Source organism: Macrobrachium nipponense, chromosome 8 (genome assembly GCF_015104395.2).
Source record: "Macrobrachium nipponense isolate FS-2020 chromosome 8, ASM1510439v2, whole genome shotgun sequence".
Lineage (NCBI taxonomy): Eukaryota > Metazoa > Arthropoda > Malacostraca > Decapoda > Palaemonidae > Macrobrachium > Macrobrachium nipponense.
The window spans coordinates 65,925,730-65,943,899 of NC_087203.1; the positions used below are offsets into that span (position 1 = coordinate 65,925,730).

An 18,170-nucleotide genomic window follows, 5' to 3' on the forward strand; every position below is an offset into this window, starting at 1 on the left:
CAAGAGGAACGAGCTGGCATGCCTTCTAGAGGAAGGAAATGGTGGCCTGGAGTTGCTGAAGAAGAAGGCCGGTGTCCAGGGCGAATGGAACGACCAGATGGATGATGAGGTTGGATGGAGGAACGAAGGAGAAAATGGTCTGGTGTATTTGAACGAGGCTCGAGGAGAAATGAAGACGAATGGAGGAGAGCAAGTGAAAACTGCAGAAGCTTCTGTGGATGTTGAAGAAAGTGGCGTGATGAAGACTGCACTGGCCTCATTCAGACGGATAAGATGTGGAAATTTTGAGGAAGATGTTTATTTTGTAATAAGTTTGTTTTGTTAATCGTTGAAGGAAATTGAACTTGAACGGAAATAAATATGTTAAAATGTTTTCTTAGAGTTTTATTGATTGGTGGATGGAAAAGAAAAGGGAGGGAATATAGAAACGGTGAAGAAAATAAGGGGGATTTTGAGTAGGTGTCGGGAGAAAGAGGATTAGGAGAAGCCCCAAGAAAATTGAGAGGATTGAGTAGGATTAGTGGAGGTGCCAGGAGAAGAAAGAGAGGATTGAGTAGGATTCGTGGAGTGCAAGGAAAAGAAGTTGAAGATTCAGAGAATCCCCAGGAGAATTGAGAAGATGCAGTGGCATATTCTGATTCTAAGGTACAGAATAGCTGTTACACTGTGCAGGGAGCGGCGGGCGAGGCACGCCGAGCGTCCCGGGACGGGCGGGCAGGCGCCCGCCGAGCGTCCCGGGACGGGCGGGCAGGCGCCTGCCTGAGCGTCCGGGACGGGCAGGCAGGCGCCCGCCGGGAGCGTCCCGGGACGCGCGGGCAGGCGCCCGCCGAGGCGTCCCGGGACGGGCGGGCAGGCGCGCCCGCCCGAGCGTCCCGGGACGGGCGGGCAGGCGCCCGCCGAGCGTCCCGGGACGGGCGGGGCAGGCGCCCGCCGAGCGTCCCGGGACGGGCGGGCAGGCGCCCACCGCAGGTCCCGGGAGGGCGGGGGGCAGGCGCCCGCCGAGCGTCCCGGGGACGGGCGGGCAGGCGGCCTGCCTGAGCGTCCCGGGACGGGCGGGCAGGCACCCGCGAGGCGTCCCGGGACGGGCGGGGCAGGCAGGCGCCCGCCGAGCGTCCCGGGACGGGCGGGCAGGCGCCTCCCCGCCGAGCGTTCCGGGACGGGCGGGCAGGCGCCCGCCTGAGCGTCCCGGGACGGACGGGCAACGCGTCCCGCCCGAGCGTCCTGTGACGGGCGGGCAGGCGTCCGCTTCGGGTCCCGGGACAGGACAAGAAGGTCCCTCTGAAATTGAAAGGAAAGTTCCATAGGACGGTGGTCAGACCAGCAATGTTATATGGAACAGAAACGGCAAGTATGAGGAAAACAGAGGAGAAAGAAGATGGATGTAGCAGAAATATGAGAAATGGGTTTTTTTTTGGAGATGGATGTCGGGAGTAACCATGGAAGATGCGATTAGAAATGAGTATATAAGAGGATCGACAAAGGTAGCTGAAATATCGAAGAAAATACATGAAGGAAGGCTTCGATGGTATGGACATTTATTACGAAGGGAGGAACGTCATGTTGGAAGACATATGATGGAAATGGAAGTGCAGGGTAGAAGGAAGAAGGGAAGACCAAGAAAGAGATGGCGTGATTGTGTAAGGGAAGATATGGAATTGAAAGGTATAAATGAGAACGAGGCACAAGACAGAAATCGATGGAGACGACTCATTCGCAATGGCGACCCCATATAAAAATGGGTTTAAGCTAGGAAGAAGAAGAAGAAGAAGAAGAAGATCATGGGATAGGTATCAGTACCAGTCATGTTTAATTATATATTTATTTTTTTAAATTACTACTCAGTGATGCTATTTTCATTTTCGATGTTTTGGGGTGCTTAAAGATATGTATGGGTGGGCCTATCAACTCACATATCTTCGTGTTAATTCGTTATCAGTTTAGTTTACATTATGGAAAGAAGTGACGTTCTAAGCTGTATACTTTTTTACCATTGTTAATACAATATAGTAATAATTTTTCCATAACAATTGTTGATAACATTACTAATTATTCATAATTCCATTTTTTCGTTTTTGTAGAGAGAAATGTTTCATTTGTATTTTTTTTCTTAATTATATATGTAAATTGCAAGGTATTAATGACTACAAAGAAATCATACATAAATTCATTATTTTGTCAAATTATAAAAATGTGTTAAATATCAGAAACAGTGTGAGATAATAATTACGATAAAATCTACAATTTTGTACGATATTTTTTACTGAAAACCCATAATTTTGAGGAGCCAGTACGATAATTCCAATCCGAGAGTGTGGCAGCACTGGAACGAACAGCTTCTTGTCTTGGCTCAACTTTTGAGGTGACCTGTTATCTAGTGTTGTGTAGTGATGTGTGTGTGGATTTAGAAAGGGCGATTGCCCTGATTCTTTGAATTTTGTCGTAATTTGTTTCATTTGAGTGCCATTGATTTACAATTCCCCTTGAGTGATTAATTTCATTTGTCACTTATATGTTATTACTCTTTGATATGTTTAACTTTTAGTTATTGAATTAATTTTAACTTTACATTTATCAAATGCGTTTCAATATCCTTCGATTTTATTTCATTTTTCCTATGTTTCAGTTTTGTGGATGGTGAATATAAATTGATCTGATAAACCCTTATTGTGTTCATACTTTAAGGTTATGCAAATAACTTAGAAACGAGATAACACAGCGGTCCTCTAAGGTCTGAAAATCAACCCGTGAGTACTCGCAATATTTAGAGAGAGAGAGAGAGAGAGAGAGAGAGAGAGAGAGAGAGAGAGAGAGAGAGAGAGAGAGAGGCGTACCTCTCGTCGTATCTCGTATAGCGATTTATGATCTGAGTTCATGTCTACAAGGACTGCTCAGTAAGTGAAAGTACTTAATTGTGGTACTATTCATTAATGATATTGGTGTGTTATCCTCGTTAATAATGAATTGGGTTGAGAGATATCTCCCCGTAATTTAGAAACCGCAAAGGGAGTTTTGTGGAGTTGTTACGTAAGGCTTTTAGCGGTTTTTGACCAAGTAACAACGTTAAGCATATAATACAGTCCACTATAAGTCCATCTTTTTCGCCACTCTCTCTCTATCTCTCTCACGCAAGCATACGCGCGCGCTCACACACATTATGGTACCAACTTATCCAAGGAATAAAACTTAAAAGGAAATGCCTTTCTTAAATCCTGATAGGTATCAGGTACATTCTTTAATGATGTTAGAGTGACCAGGTATCATATGCACTCTGCAATAATGGTACCAGGGACAAAACACCAATGACATTCTTAGTTCATGATAACTAATACCAGTATCAGATCTCTAACATCGACACCATTCTGAAAAACTCACCAAGGTATGTACATAGTACCAATTTTTCTTTTTCTTCTTCTTTTGTGGTTCAGGTTCCAAGCACCATCTGATGCTATAAATCTTAATTTTGATGCCAGATACCAGGAGCAATCTCTCAGTTCTTACTTTTGCATAATCTGTTTCCTGGATGAATAATTTTCTTTCCGATAGATCACCATGTATTTGCGAAGGTGACAATTTTACAATTAAATAAGCAATAATAACCATCATTACAGTCTGAACTTAAAGAGACCGGAAAAAATGGGGTGATACTGACGTAACAAAATTGCCAGCGGAATGGTAGTCATTCAGTGTAATATTCGTGAACCCTACTTGTTCTCCGTGTAGCTACTTTTAGAAACAATTTTCAGTAAATCGAAGATCACACTGCTCAAGCAATCTGACATACTCTATCATACACTCAACGGACTGATATGCGTCTAGTAGATGAATTGTATGAAACTCTTCTTCTGTGAAAGCTAATGCCCCTACAACTCTGTTATCGGCCATCGTGATTGGATGCATACCTGGATACATGAAGTCTGGCTTCCAAAGCTTTCTCTGTAGTTTCTAATATGGGAAGATCATTGAAACTATCATATACCAATGGCTGAAATCAACGTATCCTGGTTCTTTATTTTTTTCATATCGTTAAATGTATCAAATTCCATAATTTGGCATTGAGAGAGAGAGAGAGAGAGAGAGAGAGAGAGAGAGAGAGAGAGAGAGAGAGAGAGAGAGAGAGAGAGAGAGAGAGAATGTATGTTTATCAGTATTTATTTCCATGTACTAAATGATCCGCCGCTAGATATGGAAAGGCCATCGTACTTGTTTGCAATGTCACGTAGAGCAAACATACATAGGTGCAATCAGTGCCCAACCCTCTTCTCCACCCAGATGAGACCTGGCGAAGCTAAGTAATGGTTACTGCCTGGGAACTATAAATCTCCCTAAGTCATCCACCCCGAGGCCATATACTAGCGATTATCTATGAGATCTTGAGAGGGAATCAAACTCACAATCAGTTCATTTGGCGTTTTCTTGCGGCACCACTGACATTATGACGCGTGTTTATGTATCCGGAAGTTTGTTGACTGTGATAAGCATCAGCTATACTAGAAAAGCACATTGAGCTTACAACCTCATCCTGAATCAGTGGTGGATCTTCAAAAGCGAATTCTTCCAAGGAGACATGCACACACACACACACACACACACACACACACACACACACACACATATATATATATATATATATATATATATATATATATATATATATATATAAATATGTGTGTGTGTGTGTGTGTGTTGTGTAACTGTAATAGCCACAATGCCCTCTTAACCTCTTGAATGCTTTGCTCTTTTTTTGTGGCTATTACAGTTCCATATGTACTGGTAAAAAAGTGACCAGTAGATCATATATATATATATATTATATATATATATATATATATATATATAATATATATATATATATATATATATGATCTACTGGTCACTTTTTTACCAGATACATATGGAACTGTAATAGCCACAAAAAAAAGAGCAAAGCATTCAAGAGGTTAAGAGGGCATTGTGGCTATTACAGTTACACAACACATACACACACACATATTTATATATATATATATATATATATATATATATATATATATATATATATATATGTGTGTGTGTGTGTGTGTGTGTGTGTGTGTGTGTGTGCATATATATATATATATATATATATATATATAATATTATATTATCTCTATATATATATATATATATATATATATAGACTATATATATATATATATATATGTTCAAGTACAAAGATATCGTACCCCCAGAACTACAGTCTCATGTTGTATATAAATACGAGTGCAATTGCTGTAATGCAATTTACGTGGGGAAAACAAAGCGCCAAGCACGTGTACGATGGTTTGAACACTTGGGAAGATCAGTTAGGACAAAACAGGCTTTTAGCAAAAACCACCATTCAGTGCCATACGGGATCACGCAGAAAATAGTGATACACCCTCTTAGGTTAGATTCATTTTCCATTCTCTCTAGTCGAGTGGCCCCCATGGAGCTGGCAATAGTAGAAAGTCTCTACACTTTAAAGTTGAAACCTTCCCTCAGTAACAACGAGAGGTCCACGGAGATGCTGTGTTTTTAAATTTTTAGTGTGTATGTTTGTATGCCTTCATGATGCAGGTATTTATTTATATATTTATTTATTTATTTATTTTTTAATATTGCTTACTTTCCCTTTTTTATGCTTGTACATTACTTTGTTTTTATTATATATACAATGTAACCTTTGTGTAACATTTCTTCATTCTAATGATCGATCGTAATTTAGTGATTTTTAATTTTTTTTTCTTTCTGTGTTTTTGTATAGACCTGATGATGGAGACAGTTACTCCGAAACCGGTAGTCATAAGAAAATAAAGGATGTTTTATGTACAAGTGCTGGTTTTACTCTTTCTATCAAGACTCCGTTTTCCAAGGGATAGATCAGTTGCAGATATTATTAGACGACGTTATGGAATACCAGTACTGAAACTCTACAGGTTCATCGAAAATTTGGATCGTAAAGTTCGCAAAGTTCAGTGTGACATTGATTTCCTCACTTCCTGCTGTCAACAGAATCTTACTCCAACATTTCTGCGTTTTAAACTCTACAATCATGCTCTCCAGCACTCACGTCTTTACCGGAATTGCCAGCGCCAGTTTTCTACGAAGAGAAATTAAAAAACTAAACAAAGGAATTTTAAACAGCTCAACGAAAGATTAACCCGTTCAATTCTTCAATTTAGGGAGGCTGTATCGTGGCTCGATTTCCATCACCTTTTGTGTTTGATTGAACGTATCAATGTAGCGTCTATTAGTCGTGTCAAATTTGTTCAGGCTAAGAAATTAAAAAAGCTAGGTTTTACTGATGATGATGGCATTTCGCATGATATTGTTATTTTCAACCATTCAAATAGGGTACTGAATGACCTTGAAAAGAGAGTCCTTTCTAGGGGGTTAAAGTTTGCACTTTCATATAGTAAACTTGATTTTATTGAACACTTTTGTACTTTTGAAATATTTTTTAAAAAATTGATTACTCATGAATTTTATGACTCCGACAATAGAGGTTTTCAGTTTTTCAGAAGTTCCTTGAAGCATCTGGCTCAGTCTGCATATTTTGATCCTCATAACGATTTTATTCACAATATCTCTAAGGAAGAGCATTCTGCTTTATTAAGCTTATCCAAAGATAAATCCATAGTGGTAATACGACCTGATAAAGGCAACGGGGTTGTTCTTTTAAATAAAGATGAATATTTAAGTAAGATGCAATTTATCCTTGACGACCACACTAAATTTGAATTAGTTAAAGACGACATTCTTTTAAAGTTACTCAATAAGGAGGAAAGTATTAACAGGTTCTTAAGAAAGGTGAAGTCTGAGGGTGTTCTAGATATATATATATATATATATATATATATATATATATATATATATATATATATATATATATATATATATATATATATATATATCTGTGTGTGTGTGTATAACTGAATCACGAAAATTTGGAACGTGATGAATATATAAATAAAAGCAAAAGCCAGACAGGAAAGTGAAACAATCGAGTACCACTACAAAGCCTTTCGACTTCTTGTTCCCTACTAAGCAGTCTGATATAAATATGAAGTAAGTTTACAAAGGAGGCTCGTATAAATGACAGATAGGGATGATAAAGGAAAATGGACAAGAAGTCAAAAGGCCTTGCAGCGGTACTCCATTGTTTCACTTTCTTCGTGGTTTTTGCCTTTATATACGTATACATGAGTGTGTGTACTGGTAAATACATACAATGAATGTGAATATCATAAACAAACACATGCATGCCCTGACACACACTGACTATTATAGTCAGAACAAAACAGCAGAAACAGTGGCAGAGCAAAACAAACTTGGAGGATGGTGAATTAAGCGAGCATCAGTAGCAGCCTCCCTCCCTGAGCGCACGTAAGCAAACCCTTGACAACAACAGATGTTAAAGGACGGGAAGGAAAGATTGTCAGAAGTGTTACCACAATTCCTAAAGTAAATTCATTCACTTACATATGCGTACAAGAATGGAATACTTTCAGGAGAGAAAGGGTGAGAATAAAAGAGCAAAGGTGTGCTATTGTAGTTTTACCTAAAAAAAATATCAAGTTCTGTGAAATATTTTCAATGAAAGAAAGCTAATCTCTACGCAAGTATATTGCAGTCTTCACGTTATAAAAGGTGATGTAGCTGAAAATTTTTACAGTGTTTGACACACGAATTGTTAGGACGTAAGGAAAAGGATTGTCAGAAGTGTTGCCAACAATTCCTAAAGTAAATTCATTCACTTACATATGCGTACAAGAATGGAATACTTTCAGGAGAGAAAGGGTGAGAATAAAAGAGCAAAGGTGTGCTATTGTAGTTTTACCTAAAAAAATATCAAGTTCTGTGAAATATTTTCAATGAAAGAAAGCTAATCTCTACGCAAGTATATTGCAGTCTTCACGTTATAAAAGGTGATGTAGCTGAAAATTTTTACAGTGTTTGACACACGAATTGTTGCTTGCGTCCGAAGCCTTTTGCGGGAATGCTCCATAGAACTTGTATGGGAATAGTGTTTCTTACATTTTAAAGATCCTCATACTACTCCCTTCAAGTTAACGGTTCGCGCAGTAATGTCAAACCACGAAGTTTATAGGTATCACGAGTCTGGCATCTCTTTCAGGGACCTTTCACTGGGCTGCTTCTGTCAGGCCCTGCGTTTCATGCTCTTTATTTTTTCTTGTCGAAACTCTGTTGTTTTGATTCTTCTTTTTTTAACGACTGATTCATCTTTAAATGCAAACTGGTTGCGTTTTGATGTGCCATGTCAAAAGCTGCTTTTGATAAAAATAAAATAACAGTGCAGGTTTTTTTTAATAAATTAAATGTCATAAATGTAGAGCTTTCTTTGATATTATAACTATAACGGTATTTAGAGGTGTCAAATGCTATGACTATTAATACAAGTATAGAGTTTCAGGTGAGTTAACCAATCAGGTTTAATCAAACTTGACTCACTTGGGAGCAAAGAAAGGACCAAAGAAATCATTTGAAAACGTCTGTTTGTCGATACTCTCATTATCTCAAGTTCCTTCTCTTTTTAGCTTGGTACACGAGCACGGTGCATAATGCATATTCACGTCTTTATTTTTCTTCCTCCCCTTGTGAGCTACTATCGTTGTAAGGACGTCTCTGTACGGAGTCTCCCAGATAAGAAGAAGAAGAAGAAGAAGAAAAAAAAGTTAAATATGAGCAGAAATTTCTTCGACGATTGTAGTTAAATTTAACCTTAATTAAAATGAAAAAAACTGAGGCCATAGGGCTGCAATTTGCTATGGTTGTTGATTGGAGGGTGGATGATTGACATACTAATTTGCAGTCCCTTGGCCTCAATTGTTTTTCAAATATGAGGGCGGGCAGGAAAAGTCCGGATGGACAGACAAAACCAGCCATCTCAATAATTTTTGTTGTGAGTTTGCAACAGTTGATAGTACTATAATCGGCAAAATTTATTTTCTACGGGGTCCACATTGCAAACCCTTTTGTAGTATCCGTTAGTCCTGAATAGAAGATCACCTTAGGGAGATTTGTGTTTTATCGTTCTGCCTCGATCCCTGGAAAGTGAATATCTAATTAGTCAATTAGCCCCATATTATCACATTTTTCTTATACACAAAACTAAAACTCTATTCACCTCCTCCAATTGGCGTTAACCAGCATTAGCAGGTTTGTAACGCGACATTAACAATGAGTTGCTTGCAAGATGCTTCCTCCAAGAACAAAGAAAGCCAGATCAGCAACACCCATAGCTTCCTGAAAGCTATCAGTCATCTGTGTGGTGTTAAGACCAGTAACCATTACCATAAGCATTGAGTGACGATGTGTGAGGGTTTTCCAGTGAAAGTCATGTGTGCTTATTACCTTCTTTTAAATAGCAGTTGCAGTATTATAAAAAATGATACTGCGTTGGATTAGGTACATTAAGTAATGTAGTACATACCAATGTCGGAATAGTCACTTTACAGCAAAAATCACCTTGATCTAATCATGGAATTTGATGATGGCAACCGAGACTCGAACTGTGTTTTCTAAGCTCCATCAATTACACTCAAAACGTGTGACTGCGGTTACATTATTCTAATAATATTAATCATAATCATAACCTCCCATTCATAGTGAAAACAAATAACTATTTCTATATGATTAATTGGAAGTCAGCCAGCTAAGGGGCACACTTGTAACGATCAGAATCAAAACATATGACTTCAGGTGATTGGGATCCACACGTGACCCGCTCTTAACTATATGTCATAAACTATATAATGCCAGACAAAAAGAGGGGGAAAATTATCATACTAATTACAAATTTTATTCAGAATTATTCTGGAGGGAATTGGCACTTGGGAAAACTCGACTTGGAGAGTGAAAAGTTAACTAGTCAAGATAAAACGACCCCAGTCTTAAACATAAAAAGCCCTCGTTCGACTGTTCCGACTGTTTACTTAAAAACACTCAAATTTGTTTTGAAGATAATGTTCCATTAAAAACCAACAACTATCGTTACTGCAGCAAAACGGCGTAGCATCCAGACTTGTGAATCGGGGTACGGAGTCGTGTCACCGTTTGATATGTAAGCAAGGGCAGCTACCGTGAGAGCAAGGATGTTGAATGGTAAACTACAATACATTGAGGTAGAGCTATATACGGCTCTGCACTGAGGGTATCCTTAGAAGAGAGAGAGAGAGAGAGAGAGAGAGAGAGAGAGAGAGAGAGAGAGAGAGAGAGAGAGAGAGAGAGAGAGAGAGAGAGAGTGACGAATTAAAACCTGGACACAAGAAAAGTAATGGAAATACTATATATAATTAATATAGCAAAGGAAATACTATATATAATTAATATAGTAAAGGCAATAGTTACTCTTACAAGAAAACTGAGAAAAATGAGTGGTTGATATAAAAGTCAAGTCACCACAAGGTAGTTGGGTGATGATGAATGTGAAGAAAACCAGAAAATACAATGAACTTCGAGTTATATATGGGAAATGGAAAGACCTTAAATCACAAATATAGGTACCTTACTTAGCACATTTAACTCAGTGATATTACATTCCGTAAGAGCAAAGACGTTACAATTAAGCATCATTAGATAATACAAAATGAATATTCAAGAATTTTTGTGAAAATGTTGATGAGGTCTTATTTCAATTTCTTTTGTTTTGCTCATATTATAGCGAAGTGCAACAAAGTACTGAAATTAAAACAACCTTATGAAAAGGACAAAAGTTAAGTTGTTGGCACTCGTTTGTTTAGTAAAGCCGTAAAGCCGATATCGAGATTAAAGATAAATAAATCCTGTGTAATGTGCGGGATAGAAAAAGAAATGCCCAACATCCAAAGCTACAAAAATACCACATATGCAACTGAGGAGCCGTTACATAGGAATAGCATCACCTTAGTTATGCGAGTTCCGTAGCCAGCGAACATTTGATTCACAATCACATATCACAACTCAAATCAAATACAACTATGGCGGGCAGTAGAAGGGACGAGATTGAGATCCTGCTTGAAAATTTACATTCATGTGGCCTTCGGAAAACTTGTGCAACACCTGCAGCAGTCAAAGATATCGTCGTAGATATCTCTGATCATCTTTCCATAGATTTAACCCCTGTCCAGTTCGGTTAGTATTATAATTTTAACAAGTAAATGTTAGTACTACCTACCTATCTTTGACTTGTGTTGCGCAATGTTACGCCAATGTTCATGCTACCTAGGTAACCTATCAATGATCGTGGTCTTTTCATGAAATATAAAAAGACAGGCTGGTATTTGTTGTATTCTAAACCCACGGTATTTTTTGTCAACAGGTTAGGGTATTGGCAACTTGACCTTATATTGATTTTGCTTTAAAATCTAGCAGGTGTTCAACGTCAAAATTCAGCATATCCTACCACCTAGGCTAATACAGCGGAATTCAGCAGAGCCCGTTGAATGTATCGAATTCTACGACCGATATTTGTAGAATATAATTTAGTTTGTAATTTAAGGATAATTATACATTAAATGTTTCAGATTTTCAGTAAATACTAGTAGGTTACAAGAAATCAAGGCATACTAGCATAGTAGCCTACCTATTTACTATCTAGGGTAAAAAACCGTAGGGTCCAGAGTGGACCATGTTCGATCAGCTTGGACAATCCCCAAAAAAGTACATTATAACGCGTCCTGACATCGGAGATAGGCATCAGTCGCGACTTGCTGTTGGTGAGAAACGGAGCTAAAGACCTCTACTCTCCTTTCAAAGTAAGTATTTTCTCCAAAGTTAGAAATTAAGGCCAAATTTTAAGATTTAAACAGAGGGTACTGAAAACGGTCTCAAACGTAGTGCAAATCTCACCAAAACGCGTTCAACATTTTTACTTACAACTCGAGGTATTTAGAAGATTGATGCCATCTCGATGTTTACGGAGTCGCTTGTGTCAATAAACTAACCATTTCCTGTGATAAATCCGCACACCACTTGTACCCACAGACGCTGGGGCACTTTTATCACAACAATCTGAAAACTTTTCCTCACCGAGTAAACAACTGTTTTGTAGAAGAAGACGACGAAGCGTGCACTTCGATAAGTTTTAATTAAATAGTAAAACATCAATATTTTACATATTTATGATGATTAATTTGAAAATATTTGTTATTGAAAAAGTAACTCGATTCTGACTCAAATTTAAGTAATTATTTTTTGGAATTAGAAGGTTCTTTTAAGTCCTGTATTATGAGGTCACGACATCTTTGACACCTTTTTTTTTTTTGTTTTGACCCCCCCCCTTTCGTACCTATTGTAAATAATTGCTTTACTCAACTTTCTTGTAGAACAGTTTACCAGTTATTCATGCAGATTGTCAGCTCTTCATGTAATTGGTATAATCGTAATGTGCATATATATCTTCATTATTTACTTTTTAGATATATGAAGATGTTTTACTGCCGGATTATCGCCGTAGTGTGACGCAATCGTTTTCGGTCGATGCGCCTCTGTTTTCGCACCATAAGAAACTATGGGGCCGAATTTGCAATGACCAGAAAGTCGTTAAAAGAGGAAAAGTTAGCATTTGAGGGGCATATGTTTGTTGATTTGAGAAAAATACAAATTTATTCAATAGCTAGCTTGTACAAAATACTTGATTACAAAGAACTGATGACAACTAAGCAGCATACCTACTATGGGTTTCAGAGACAGTGCAAGCACGTTTTTGGGCAATACCTATTTCTGTAACGAACACTCGTATCAGAACGAGATTTTGCTATAGTGCATTACACCCAGTGCCGTAATTTATAAGGGTATCGTGAATCACTAATCGTAAAGAATAACGACACTTGTCCTTGTACCAAGAGACAAAAACTCCATTATGCAGAAATGGATACGAACATGCGTATAAAGCTCCACCTACCCTCTCCTCCGCCACCCCACCACCCCCCCCCCCCCTTTCCTTCGTTCCTTCGCCTTCCTTTCTCTCTCTCTCTCTGTTGCCATTCGGTATGTGTTGACCCTCCAAACTGAGTATAAGACTACACACACGTTGAAATTGGTGAAATTAGGCTATGTATTGGAAGTATATATACATAAATATTAAAGTAATTTTATCATTATTGCATTACTATGACAACTAGAATTCATGGAAACTGTTTATAATAATGAAACAGCGTATGTGTGAAGGCTTCCCTTATTTTGGAAACGATGATTTTGCCATTCTTAGCATGCAAACATTAAAGGTTACATTTATTTCTGGCATACGGTTATTAGAGAAATTCAAAATACTATATAGACTGAAATCTATGAAAAGTGCTGAGCTAAAAAAAAAAAAAAAAAAAAAAAAAAAAAAAAAAAAAAAAAACACAAAAAAAGCAAAAAAAAAAAAAAAATGTATAATTAATTCACTTCTCCGTTAGTCGGTTTCCTCTAATGTACTTATCCGTGATCGTTCCTCTATGGTTTTCGGCAGCCAGATGTACGAAAACGTTAGAAAAATTTGATTGTATCTACTTTAGAAATATCTGTAATTTTTTGGGGTAATTTGGTTGCAAAAAAGGGATAATATACATGAATTAAATTAAAATTTTTAAATAACAAAGTAAATTTAAACTAAATAACGAGTAAAGTAAACAATTTAGAGAATAAAACTTTGCGGTTTCGTCGTCTGCTGTTCGTAACTGTGTTTGTGGCGCGCGCGCTTAGGAACCAGCAACAAAAACAAGGGCGGTTTAAACAAGTGCAATGTGGAGTGAACTGAGACCAAAATGTGTATAATAACAATCAAATAAGCACTGTGGAGTTTCAGTTGCGATGGCAGTAAGGATAAAAATCGCCGATTACAAGGTAAGAATGAATTCAGTTCAAACCATAACCCCGGGAATAACAAGTTTCATACTTTCACTAATATAGGCAACAAAATGTTGTTTTATTGTGCTGATTACAACTGCAATCTTGAGTAAGATCAATAAACGTTACATATATACGCTAACATTGTTCAAATGAGTGCTGGGAAGGCTGGGGAAAGATGGTGGCCGTCACTGATCAGAACCTTCCATGCAAAACGTAGCCGCCATATTGGATTTCAAAACTGCCTTGAAAACATATTTTACGAAGAGCTCACATGCTTATTTTAGTTCGTATGGGGCTTTCATATATCACATTATGTTGACGAAACTTAAGTCTTTTAAATGGTATGCTTAGAGTTGCAGTTGTATTCTTGTTTCACCAATTAAATATCGAGTGAATAAGACCCGTCCACCGTGATGAGGGTTGGCCTGCCGTGGTGTTTTACCCTAGGTTACAAGAAATCAAGGCATACTAGCATAGTAGCCTACCTATTTACTATCTTTAGGGGGAAAAACCAGTGACTACCAACCCTTATCACAGTTTTCAGGTCTTATTCACTCGAAATTTAAATGGTGAAACAAGAATACAATTACAACTCTAAGCATACCATTCAAAAGATTGAAGTTTCGTCAACATAATGTGATATATGAAAGCCCCATACAAACTAAAATAAGCATGTGACGCTCTTCGTAAAATATGTTTTCAAGGCAGTTTTGAAATCCAATATGGCGGCTACCGTGGGATGTACAGGTTTTGATCAGTGACAAAAATCATCTTTCCCAGCCTTCCCAGCAATCATTTGAACAATGTTAGCGTATGTATGTAACGTTTATTGATTTTACTCAAGATTGCAGTTGTAATCAGCACAATAAAACAACATTTTGTTGCCTATATTACTGAAAGTATGAAACTTTTTATTCCTGGGGTCATGGTTTGAACTGAATTCATTCTTACCTTGTAATCGGTGGTTTTTATCCTTACTGCCATCACAACTGAAACGCCAAAGTGCTTATTTGATTGTTATTATACACATTTTGGTCTCAGTTCACTCCACATTGCACTTTAACCCCTTCAGCACTGGGACGTACGCATGTACGTCTTTTACGGTACAGTAATAAAAGACCGGGACGTACGCGTGTACGTCTTTCATCCCTCCTCGAAAAGCAAAGCGTTTTCTTCAGCTTGGATGGTTTCCAGACACAGTATTGTGTACGAGAGAGGTGCTGAAGCTTCCACCCCCACCAATTCATCTAACCAATGAGCGTCCGATGGACGTCGTGACGTCATTTTCATATGGGATATTAGGAGGGGTACTGGTCAACATATGCCAGTGCGCCTCAGGCTATTATCTGAGAAGGATTATTGCGATTTTGTCCGTAAACCATGTAGATTTGAATTCTAAACCTTTTTCCCTTTTGATTGCAGTTATTTTATGTTTTTTTTTTTTTTTTTTTTAGTATCATGTCAGATGATAGTGTTTCAGAGTCAGGGTCTGAGTACCTACCAAATCTATCAGATGATGATTATAGTGATAATTTCTTAGAGGTTGACAGTGACAACGAGTGTTTGGAAGACATTGAACCTCTTGTCGATGAAGGCTGGCAGTTCATAACTGATCCATCTTGTGACTTGCGCCCAGACCCATCCCCCCCTGATTCCCCCCCCCATGAGGGTCGGAAATCTTCCCTGCTTACACACCCAGATTTCATGCTTACGTGATGCATTTTTTTTTCTTTTTTGAGGTGATGTAATTGACAAATTGTGTGAATGGGTGAATGCTCGGGCAGAGTAGTACTTTCATTCAACAGGAAAGCGTAAGGTGAAAGGACTTCTATGGAGGCCTGTTGCTCGTGATGAGATGTGATTTTTATAGCTTGCTGATGATAATGGGGGTGAATAAACTGCCCCATATGTATATACGTATTGGTCACGAGATGCTGTTGCTTTTATTATCATTATTATTATTACTATTATTACTGTTTTATTATTATTATTACCAGTGCTGTAAACATTCATTGATGTATACGCTGTTTCGGTATGAAACCTAGGAATAACTGTTTCAGTAAGAAAACTAGTACTGCTATTACCACTTCTACTATTTTACTACTACTTTACTACTTTTTCTGCTACTTTATTTCTATTACTTTACTACTATTTCTACTACTTTATAACAGTTCCTACTTCTGCAATTACTTTTTCCACTAAATATTCCTATTTTTTCCGATATTCTTACTATATTTTTTGTAATTTTTTGACAATTGGGTAAAAATTATTCATTGATATCCGTACACACAATGTTTTCACATAAGAATATAAAGGAAAAATATGAATAACATAAAATTTACTGGGAGCAAGTAATGGTTGATACTCGCGGTCGACAGGGGGTCTCATGCGGTATGCAAGCATTTGCAGCAATACAGCAGGCCGGTGGTGAAGGGGTTAAACCAGTTGTTGTTCCTGGTTCCTAAGCGCGCGCGCCACAAACACAGTTTCGAACAGCAGACGACGAAAATGCAAAGTTTTATTCCCTAAATTGTTTACTTTACTCATTATTTAGTTCAAATTTACTTTGTGTATTTAAAAATTTTAATTTAATTCATGTATATTGTCCCTTTTTTGCAACCAAATTACCCCGAAAAATTACAGATATTTCTAAAGTAGATACAATCAAATGTTTCTAATGTTTTTGTAAATCTGGCTGCCGAAAACCATAGAGGAACGACTACGGATAAGTGAATTATATACATATTTTTTTTTTTGCTTTTTTGTTTTTGCTAGCATTTTTCATTGATTTCAATCTATATTAGTATTTTGAATTTCTTTATAACCGTATGCCAGAAATAAATGTAACCTTTAATGTTTGCATGCTTTAATGTTTGCATGCTAAGAATGGCAAAATCATCATTGCCACATTAGTGGAGGCTTCACACATACGCCGTTTCATTATTATAAACTGTTTCCATGAATTCTAGTTGTCATAGTAATGCAATAATGATAAAATTGCTTTAATATTTATGTATATATACTTCCAATACATAGCCTAATTTCACCAATTTCAACGTTTTGTGTGTAGTCTTATACCCAGTTTGGAGGGTCAACACATACCGAATGGCAACAGAGAGAGAGAGAGAGAGAAAGGAAGGCGAAGGAACGAAGGAAAGGGATGGCGGTGGAGAGGGGGGAGAGAGGGTAGGTGGATCTTTATACGCGTGTTCGTATCCATTTCTGCATAATGGAGTTTTTGTCTCTTGGTACAAGGACAAGTGTCGTTATTCTTTACGATTAGTGATTCACGATACCCTTATAAATTACGGCACTGGATGTAATGCATTATAGCAAAATCTCGTTCTGATACGAGTGTTCGTTACAGAAATAGGTATTGCCCAAAAACGTGCTTGCACTGTCTCTGAAACCCATAGTAGGTATGCTGCTTAGTTGTCAATCAAGTTTTTTGTAATCAAGTATTTTTTACAAGCTAGCTATTGAATAAATTTGTATTTTTCTCAATCAAAACATATGTCCCTCAATGGTAACTTTCCTCTTTTAACGACTTTCTGGTCATTGCAAATTCGGCCCCATAATTTCTTATGGTGCAAAAACAGAGGCGCAGGGACCGAAAACGATTGCATCACACTACGGCGATAATCCGGCAGTAAAACATCTTCATATATCCAAAAAGTAAATAATAAAGATATAGTATATGCGCATTACGATTATACCAATTATATGAAAAGCTGATAATCTGCATGAATAACTGGTAAACTGTTCTGCAAGAAAGTTGAGTAAAGCAATTATTTACAATAGGTACGAAAGTCAAGATGTCGTGACGTCATAATACAGGACTTGAAAGAACGTTCTAATTCCAAAAAATAATTACTTAAATTTGAGTCAGAATCGAGTTACTTTTTCAATAACGAATATTTTTTGGGGATTGTCCAAGGTGATCGTACATGGTCCACTCTGTACCCTACGGTTTTTTACCCTAGTAGGCTAAATAGGTTTTTATCTGGTTGTAGATAGAATTCTAGAAGCTGTCCATAGGTAGCCTAATACCTTCTAGGTAGGGTAAATGACTGAAAGGCTACAAAGGTAGCTTCCACCTCTCGGAAGGCGGCCACTTCCCGAAAGAGCCATTGAGGGTAAAACACCGCATGGCCTGCAGCAGGCCATGTATGATCAATGCATGCAACCCTCCGAAAAAGTACATTATAACGCGTCCTGACATCGGAGATGGGCATCAGTCGCGACTTGTTGTTTGTGAGAAATGGAGTTAAAGACCTCTACTCTCTTTTCAAAGTAAGTAGGGTAAACAGTGGACCATGTACGATCAGAGTGGACAA

General features: G+C 37.8%; 1 protein-coding gene across 1 annotated transcript in view; it reads left to right on the top strand.

The window, feature by feature from the left end:
• Window positions 1-10,908: 10,908 nt before the first annotated feature.
• LOC135222815 (DNA-dependent protein kinase catalytic subunit-like) overlaps window positions 10,909-18,170 on the top strand; it is a 763,170-nt gene continuing 755,908 nt past the window's right edge. The window contains exon 1 of the mRNA XM_064261121.1: window positions 10,909-11,130. Coding sequence (XP_064117191.1) covers window positions 10,977-11,130 — 154 coding nt within the window. The 5' untranslated portion in view covers window positions 10,909-10,976. The remainder of the gene's footprint in view (window positions 11,131-18,170) is intronic.